The sequence below is a fragment of the Asparagus officinalis genome, chromosome 1 (genome assembly GCF_001876935.1).
Source record: "Asparagus officinalis chromosome 1, Aspof.V1, whole genome shotgun sequence".
In the NCBI taxonomy this organism is placed as follows: domain Eukaryota; kingdom Viridiplantae; phylum Streptophyta; class Magnoliopsida; order Asparagales; family Asparagaceae; genus Asparagus; species Asparagus officinalis.
Window position 1 is genome coordinate 34,258,399 of NC_033794.1, and position 9,785 is coordinate 34,268,183.

General features: G+C 34.8%; 1 protein-coding gene across 2 annotated transcripts in view; it reads right to left on the bottom strand.

Annotated features, from left to right (window-relative positions):
• LOC109822646 (putative nitric oxide synthase) overlaps positions 1–9,007 on the bottom strand; it is a 42,495-nt gene extending 33,488 nt beyond the window's left edge. Inside the window, exons 1-6 of one of the 2 annotated variants that reach the window (XM_020388880.1) lie at positions 8,589–8,999; positions 6,590–6,775; positions 3,213–3,299; positions 3,028–3,107; positions 1,909–1,990; positions 775–795 (exon numbers count right to left, since the gene is read on the bottom strand). In XM_020388880.1, coding sequence (XP_020244469.1) covers positions 775–795; positions 1,909–1,990; positions 3,028–3,107; positions 3,213–3,299; positions 6,590–6,775; positions 8,589–8,690 — 558 coding nt within the window. In that variant the 5' untranslated portion in view covers positions 8,691–8,999. Of the gene's footprint in view, positions 1–774; positions 796–1,908; positions 1,991–3,027; positions 3,108–3,212; positions 3,300–6,589; positions 6,776–8,588 lie in introns of both variants that reach the window. The other variant, XM_020388885.1, reaches the window with a different exon arrangement.

A 9,785-nucleotide genomic window follows, 5' to 3' on the forward strand; every position in this document is an offset into this window, starting at 1 on the left:
GAAAATGTATTATGAACTAATGATAAAGATACCTTAAGCGTGCATAATCGTAGCATAGCTACTTTGAATTCAAACACAAAAAGGTGAGCATGTATTTTTTTTTTCTTGCAACTCGTTGCCTTGTGTTATAGATAACTGAAACAATTATTGTTTCAGTCTATAAATAAGTATTTTAGAGTGCTTTAAGTTAGTTTAGGATTGTGCATGCTTGCTACTACAGAAAGTCATATCACAAACAAGTAATACTTATTTTAACACTGGTCAGAGGAGGGAAAGCTAAGGAGGTTAAATAGCATAAGAGGATACCTAGAGTTATTTATGTAAGTGCTAAATTAAATGTGTAAGACTTTATTTTCTTAAAATAATAGTAACCTGTTATCTGTATTTTTAAGAGTCATGGGATAAATTGTTAGAGATTATTGAGTTATTTGAGGAAACATTAAGATGCGTATTTGATGTCTAATTTCACCTTGAGAAGCATGCATTAAAGTCTGACACTTGGATGTAAAGTGACCACTAATTCCTACAAGTATCTAAAGTGTCACTTCTATTGTAGATCTAAAACTTTTGATTTATATTCCTTATTACCTTAAAAACCAAGATACACTATTCCATGAAAGAAAATATTTCAACTGTGACAATTATGCTTATTTCCCCGTGCCCAATCTAGATCCCCGACTCATCTGGATGGGTAAGATATTAGAAACCGAAGGATACTTGAATATGAAACTTCGCAAAGATTCATTTCCAATATTTTCACAAAGAAACACTTACCAGTATATACACATCCCGTCCCTGCACAAATAAAAAAGGAGGAATTATCATCAGCTCACAATTTCAGATCGTTCAATAGGTAAATAATTAGTTATCTCTCATATGTATAGGACTCCACTAGTAACCCTACATATACGGTGTGAGGTGGGCCAGACTTCCAAGAAATCAAAATCAGCTTAGGCATTAAAAAAACACTATAGTACATTCATGTCATGCTAAATATAGCATTTCAAATACTTGAGGTACAGTAGATATACACAAAATGCCACCACACGTATTGCAGTTACAATCATGAATATGATACACAAGAAAACAACCTACTATCTTGTGGCAAAAAGAATTTACATAAATAAACAATGAAATGTCATATGAACCCACTCCAAACATGTTTCAATAGCTTTCTGAATTTTTAAATTAAAAAAACATGAAATATCATATGACCCTCATCCTAACATGTTTCAATATTATTCCGAGTGTTCAAATTATAAGGAATTACGAGAAACACAGATATACTGCATCTGGAAGTATTAAATCATCTACTGCAATTAGAATTTCATGATGAAAATTAGACAAGTTTGGCCACTATATTAAGTAGAACAAGCTTAAGGGAAGAATCTTATTTACCTGTTGTGAGATAATAATACTCTATGAACATCAATCATGACAAGTTTGGCCACTATTTCAAATTATATGTTTCAATGATACTTCTTTTCAGAGAATTTAATCTCATAATATCATGCAGTAGTATGTTATGGTTAGACACGAATATATCACAATGACTTCTTTTTTGTCCAAAATAGAACAATAAACTGGAAGGAAATTTTTTTGAAATAAACCATTAAACACATGTGCCTGCATTGAGAAGTGAAAAAATGCCTTTCTAATTTACCGGATCATAAAGAAGTAGAAGAAAGTGTCAAGTTGAAATTTGAAACTAATAAATAGTGAATGTATTGGGAAATATGACATGACTCAAAGATATGATACAGCCTCATGTATTGAGAAATATGACATGACTCAAAATGTGATACAAACTCGCATTCAGAAGTAAACGAAGTCATTGCATAGGACATGTAACTAACCATGAGACTCGAGATATGACCAACTTAACAAGAAAAGGCATATGAGACAGACCTTTTTCTCCTTTTGTATTTCTGAGATGACCCCAACAATACCGACCAAAGATTTTGAACTAGTAAGGTGGACACTGATAACACTGAAAGAGAAAACCATGTCTTAAAATGGAAACTTTGTGCATTTGAGTGTAAGATGAAATTCAATAACAGCTAAATACAAAAATAAACAATTTATTTTCAACCTGTAAATTAGCAAATAATTTCTCGATGCAAATACCGGATATTTGTACAAATAATGCAAACTTAGTGTCAGTGTCTCCTCCCCTTGAAATATTTTGTAACGCATTGGTTTCAGGTCATATACCACAAGATCACAAAAGAATATGATCATGTAGATTACTAGGTCTATTGTTCAAAAAGACGGAGTAAGAACAATAACTGACTAGAGGAAAAGATCCAAACCAAAATTCACACACCATCATTCATCATTACAAATAGTTTTGCATTCCCTAAGGTAATGGGGTTGACTTGGATCACAATTCAAAGCCAAAAAACTCCACAACATTATTGGACAAGACTTTCAGCCATCTACCCAATCAGAAGGATTAAATAACCAACTCCGCAGGTCAAGAAATTTAAGCTAACACAACCAAGGAGAAAGCCTATGAAGTCTCCTTTGAGTAAAAATGTGAATCACACCTGATGCATTGAGCCTCTCAAGGTTATCTCACCTTCGTGATAAATGACAGATATCAATTTTGTCAAAAATCTAGGATAAATATCAAATAAGCTAGTTGATAGGGAAAATTAGATGATCTAGTAGACTGCAACAGAAGGCCTCGGCCTCGCAGGACGAATACACATAACGATATAAAGTTGATTAGCACAAAGTCGCAGAAATGAGGCAACAAACCACACACGACAGATATAGCCCATTAAATACACTAACACAAAAATAGTACAACTGCTCAGGGAACATAAACATAAGCTAAATCATAAATATGCAGTGAAATTAGTAAAACTTAAATATTCATTGAATGTAAAGAACATGTGCATATTACTAATGGTGTGATCTAGACATGCATTAAAAAATACAAAAGCACGAGCTACATGAAATGCATGTGTGCACACACCAACAAAACAAAAAAAAAACATAAGCAGAAATGTAAATTATTACTTGAGCTTCTTCTTCATAGTAGCCTCCACCACCCAATCACCTACACAATTCAGATCTGTACTTTTGGGGAGGAGATCAACCTTAAGAGGATAAGAGAATTAGTTGATCACTTACTAATTGGTTGTAGAAAGGAACTAAAATTCACAGCAGCAAGTGAAAGGAGGTTGCATCAGGTGGACTATCACCTTAGTTACAACCAATATAATCGGATTAGAACCAGCAAGATCACGTACTCGTGCCAAAAAGCTGCCATTGAAGTCAACGATATCAACCTACATGAATCCAGCGATGAATATAAAAGATGGCAAAATTAGAATCATGCTAATTTTTTCATACTAAGTAACAACAAAGCATTCAATTGACCAGCAAATACCACATTAACCTTCCTAGTGAAAATACAGCCTGACTCATTACATTAATCTTCTCATACTAAAATCTCTCATCAGTGTTAAATATGTACTAAGCAAGTAGCTTCTAAATCCAGACTAGAGAACATTAGCACGAACAAGTGGACTGAAACTACATACTTTTTAAAGCAAAAGTACTTTTATTTTGACCTCAATTGGGAAATGTTGCTCATTCAGTGATTACTCTGCTTGAAAAGAAGAAAAAACTGTGAAGGCTTGTTTTGTAGGCCATGACTTCTATCAGCTTGGATCCAGGTAGAATCCATACTTCAGAGACAAGAAAACCAGTGAGAAATCACTATTCTCACTCAACAATTCTTTACAATTTCTCTAATTTCTGATTTCTATTGTCGGGCATATATCCGTTTTGAGCAGGAGACAAGAGTTCCTAGTAAGCTCTGGTGCCGGTCTTCTCGGGGGTTCTTACCGCTAGGTGTGGTCGCATTGAACTGTGAAGGCTGAAACTATTGCTCTAGGGTAACGATCACACAATTATCCCTTTCTCATGCCTGCATTTCTAACTTTATTTAAATTCACTTTTTTTATTATTTTAGACTTTTTTTTTACAGTGGCTTTTGTAACAATCTAGAACAACAATTTATAAAGTTTAATTGTTGCATTTTTTATTTTTATTTTTTAAGCTTATGCTGTCAATTTTAATCTCTGCTTGAACCTTGGGTTTTTTGTTGCATTTGCTACTGTCGCACATGGTTTTCACCACTTATGAAACAGTATTTGTGGCCTCTATGTATTGTTTCATGTCATTCACTTGCGTGTACAAGGCTTGTATCTAAGATAATAATCTTTTGCTTAGTAGTATATGATCACTTTTGTTGTTAGCCTTTTAGCTCCCATCCGTATGCTAAACAATATTTAATTATAAGCTCTGCTCTTTTTTTCTTTTTTTTTTGTTGATTTACTGTTGCATTTTTTGGTGACCTCTGTCTTCGATAAATCTAGTGTGGCCAAACTAAAGGAAAAGTTTATATCAGTTTCAAAGACCACTAATCAATCTCTGTGTTAATAATTGTATTATGTTCATACTTGTTTCTTATCCTTATCTAGTAGTCTAAGCTCTTTGGTAGCATATTATGATCGTTTTACTATTCTTCGCTTACCTCCTGCTTCATGTATGCTAGTATACTGCTACTACCCATTTGTTAGTTTGTTGGCCATTAGAAGTTTATAGAAAGTTTCAATTTGTGAAGTTAGATATTTGTGTTCTTGCTGTTATATAATTATTTCTTTGTTGCTTATAAGATTAGGTTAGTAAATTCTTAAACAAATATCTCTGTGCCCTTATTTCTGGAACATTTTAGAACTGTAATAGTTTATTTACTTTGTGAACTTTAATCTCTGCTCATAGCATTCCTTTGTATTTGCCAATTAAGTGATCCTACATGCTTCGTGTATGTTAAACTATAAATACAAGTTTTGATAATAGTTAATTATTGTTTCTTGTATCTACTAGTTAGAAAGTCAAGATCTCCTGTTGGCTGTTGCATCTTTATAATAATATCTTTTATTAATCGATGTTGTCTTCAATTCGGTGCTCATATTTTCCTGCTATCTGATGCTTATAGCCATTTTGATTATAATCTTGAGTTGCTTACTTTACAGTGCATAGAGTCCATCTCTATTGTTACAACGGAATTCTTAGTCCTCTTTCTAACAAATTATATGATATTAATTATTTATTAATTTTATTAAAAGGATGCAAAAGAATTGCAGGAAGCACTAGAGTCTGTGTACAGTTCAGATGATGCTAGTATAGAACGTTTCTCCTCCTCTCAGATGATGCCGGTATAGAATGTTTCTCCTCCTCCAATAAGTTTGTTATGGTAGATAGTAAACTCATCAGTGACCAGCTCTATGAATTTCAAGACTACATTGTATAATTGAGTACATATTGTAATAAATGCATGCATATATTCAAGAAGTGTCCATGAAGTTTGTATACGGGAAAATAGCAGGTACGTGTCCGGTACAGGTACGGCTTCATTATAGAAGTACCTAGGTAACATAGGTTAGAATAGAAAAAGAAAACATTGAGTTTCTTTTCTATTCAAATTCAATTGTTTTGCATATACAAATTTCTTGAGGGATGTAAGTGCATATACCTATATTTCTTTACATATATCTTGCAAACTCTTCACAAATCTTTTGATCTTTCTATTACTCAACAAAAATGTGATATAATCACGTATTAATTTTTTTTCATATATCTTACAATTTTCACTTTTTTCTGTTTTCTTTTCACTTTTTTCTGTTTTCTTTTCACTTTTTTCTCTCTCCCGATAATTTTTCTCCATTCCTTTTTTCCCTCCGCAAGCGAGTCCCCTAGCGACGATTACTCAACGGGAAAAAGATTTACAATCCTATAAAAAGGGATCTCTGGAAGACTAAAGAAGAAAAGAAAATCAGTGTGCAATCTCTGATCTCTCTCAACAATCCTCTACAATATCTGTAATTTCGATTTTACATTGTCGAGAAAAGATCCGTTTGAGCAAGATACCAAAGTTTGCAATAAGCTCTAGCGCCGTTCTTCTTGGGGGGCTCTTATTGCTAGGTGTGATCGCATCAAATCGTCTCTGCGAAGGCGGTGACTATTATTCTAGGGCAATGATCATAGGATCACCACTTTCTCAGGCTACAGTTCTAGCTTTATTTAAATTCAATTTTGTTTATTATTAGAATTTTGTTTTTTTTTAGCATTTCTCGTAACAGATCGAGCAGAACAAAAACTAAGACTAAGCAATAATGAAGAAAAAATGTTTCCGCTATATACCTCAAAGAGCAAACAAGCCTATATAACAAAACCTTGACTGACAATATGAAAGGTATAAAGTTCTATAGTTTATCTAAATAGATGAAATTTATTTTTTCTCTAGTTCAATCTCAAACATTCATCAATATTTCCAAACAAGAGAAATCCATTAGAAGAAAAAAAAAAGGATGGTTTATGCAATTAGATTCTCAAACTGCCATTTGATATCCTAGGAAAGCTTATAAGTTAAGTAACAATGCATGATGCACATGCAACTCGTCATGGGATTTCAAGGGTCTGAGCTAGAGCAAATAAAAAATTACAAATCATGAATCTTAAATTACTTAGAGAAACTACAACGCCATAGCTAGAAGATAGGTAGACATACGAGCTTAACTATCAGCACTTTCTCATGCCTCAGGTGAGAAAGCTTTTCACGAAGCTCTTCTGCTGATATGAACTGCATACCACCAGAGTAACCACCATGTCCACCAACAGCAGTTATCATTCGGCCATGTGACAACAATTTGCACCTTCGACAAAGGACAGTTTTCAATTGGTGATGCCTCTTCTTCTGTTCCCAAGAACATGCAACAAACATCAAATGCAAAGTTATAAATAGATTAAGTGATGAAGATGAAGTCACCAATGATCCAATAATTAACTTGGAAAAGAAAATGCCACTTAATATTGGATGATTTTACCTCTGCATATCATAGGGACAAATTTAACATCATAAACCAAAGAATATATTAAGGCACAAAATGTGATGCTCTTCAAGAATAGATAATACAAGAAGTCATCATTAACAAAAATTACCGAGAACAATGTTAAATAAAAGAATCAAATAGGTACAACACAATCAAGATTTCTACCATGACCCCCCACCCCCCCAAGCAATTCGCAATCGCATTGCCTGACACTTGTTCTCACAACCTTCAATACATGATAAGTATCATAGTACTAAACTGTCATCCAAAGTCAGTTGTCTCACAAACAAGATATTTAACAAATTGGTTTCCATAGGACCATAGATACTCTGGAAAAAAAAAATTTTGATGCTCGTACCTCTCATATTATTAAAATTTAAATAAAAATTAATTTCTTATCATCTATAACCTTCTCAAATTATTATTCATGCTTAGCCTTTTGCAGCGTTGCAAACTACTGCTTTGCATAATAGATTGCGCTCGTGATATTAATTCAAATTTTCAATTTTAATTTGTGAAAAAAAAAATATCACTTAAAAGAGGATTGCATCCACCAATTCGTTATTTGGCTATAATGTTGATAGCATGTTTCATTTAGTCCACATGGATAAGCTTTCCCAATGTTATATTAAACGTTGGGCGCTTATAGGCGTCGGACTTGGTGCCCAGCGCTTAGTCGTCTTAGCGGGTGCCTAAGCGGTTTCTGGATGTTTTTTTTCTTTCTTTATTTAAGTGGTGGTCGATGAGGTTTTGCTGAAAGCCGGAAGAGGTAGTGGAGGTGCTCATATTTGAAGGTTAATGGAGTTTGGAGACGTGTAGGCTACGACACATAAAATCATAATTAATGCCTACAGGGTGTAATCCAGGTAAGCAGACAATGCTTCCCTAAACGCTCGTAAAATCTAGATGGACAGTCTAAATACCACCTAGACGCTAGGCGCTAGTTAGACGACCTAGGTATCGCCTAGGCCTAGGCGTACACCTAAGCAGACTAGGCGGAGGTTTTTTAAAACAGTGAGCTTTCCCAATCCCCAATTCCCTATGCTGTGAGTTTTTCATATCTCAGTGCATGTGCTACGGGCACAAGAATGACATCTAGCTCAACCTTTCCGGTTAATAGTAGACCCTCGAAATAAAGGATAAAAGAGGGAGAACGAATAAGATGGTTTGTGTATGTGTGTCAAATTTAAAAGGTGCGCTAATTAGGATAAGTAATAGGATCATAGTCAATGGAGCATTGACAGCCAGTGATATGTGTAAACAAAATACGGAAGCTATTAAAAAGGATATAAACGAAAACTGACATTGAATAGAGCTGAATGAAAGAAAATGAATTCACGCAGACAATCCCAAAAGAGAATTATCAATTATGTTACCGTTTTTTCCATCCCTACAGTGATATAGCACCCACAAATTAATAAAGGCTACAAATTTCCAACAATCAAAAACAAGTCGGCAGCATAATGTGACAACATTACACAAATTTGAGTTTATTGATCTCTTTTTCCTAAACAATACTACTCAACAACTAAACCATTCATGAAATCCACCAACAATATATGATCATATAGAACAAGACCTTACCCCCCACAAATCAAGATAATTCATAATTTACCCCTCAATACTACCACATTGAGTTGAATACCCCCAAAATTAGGAATTCCAAGAAAACCTCACCAGCTCGTAAGTCTCAAGGTCGACATAACCTGGTGCATCCAATTCCACCGTCTGAAGCGGCGCACCGCAGCCGTAGCAGCAAGCTACAGAAGTAGAGGCCATGGCTCCTAGCCTCCTCTTCTTCTTCCTCCTTCTCTCTTGAGTACGACTTAGCGGCGGATTTCGAGTTGTGGCGATCGAGGAAGAGATCGCCGCGAGTGGGGGCGGCGGCGCCGGTGCCCTCGGGCACGGCGACGGTCGTGGTTGGAGGAGCGGCAGGAGATTGGAGAGGTTCTTTTCGGAGGAATTAGGGTTAGGTTAGGGTTAGGGTTTTGTGAGTGAAGGAAAGAGAGGGACGAAGAGGAAAGGGAGAGGTAGTAGGGGTTCGGGAGCCATGGTGGTGCCGAGCTTGAGGGGATGGGTGAGTGAGTGAGGGGGGTGAGGGATAACGGAATATTTTATAGCACGTAAGTTGTGCGTGATTTCAGGCAGGATATGGTTTTGAGCTTAGGGACTGTTCCTTTCGCAAAAAAATTTGGGAAATCAAAAAATAGGAAACCTATTTCTTATAATAATTGTTTTGAGGTTGTTTGGTTGGTTTAAAAAAGAAGGAAATTATAGAATAGGAGATGAGATTATATGAGTTGTCACCTTATTATTGGATGATGTGAGTGATTTTTTTAAAAAAAATTGTTTTGAGGTTGTTTGGTTGGTTAAAAAAATAAGGAAATGAATTGGAGGTATATTATTGGATGATGTTTTGAGGTTGTTTGTATTTGGTTCATTTTTAAAAATAAGAAAATAGATGAGATGAGATGAGTTGGAGGTATATTATTGGATGATGTGACACATACTTACGAAAATCAATTTCTTGTTTTTTTTTTTGAGGAAATAGATGGAAATGAAGGTTTAATGAGATGAGATGAGTTGTCACAATATTATTGGATGATGTGTGTGATTTTTAAAAATAGGATAAGATGAGATGTGATGAGTTGGATGATGTGACACATTTCTTGTGTTTGGTTTATTTTTAAATGTAAGAAATGATATGAAATGAGATGAGTTGGAAGATAAAAATAATATTTTATTGGATGTTGTGGGTGAGTTTTAGGGATGGAAATGGATAAAAATATTATTTTATTGATTTTCATGTACCGATTTTCTTTTCTTGGTTTTTAGGAAACCAACCAAACGGACCCTTAGGCCCGTTTGGATCCG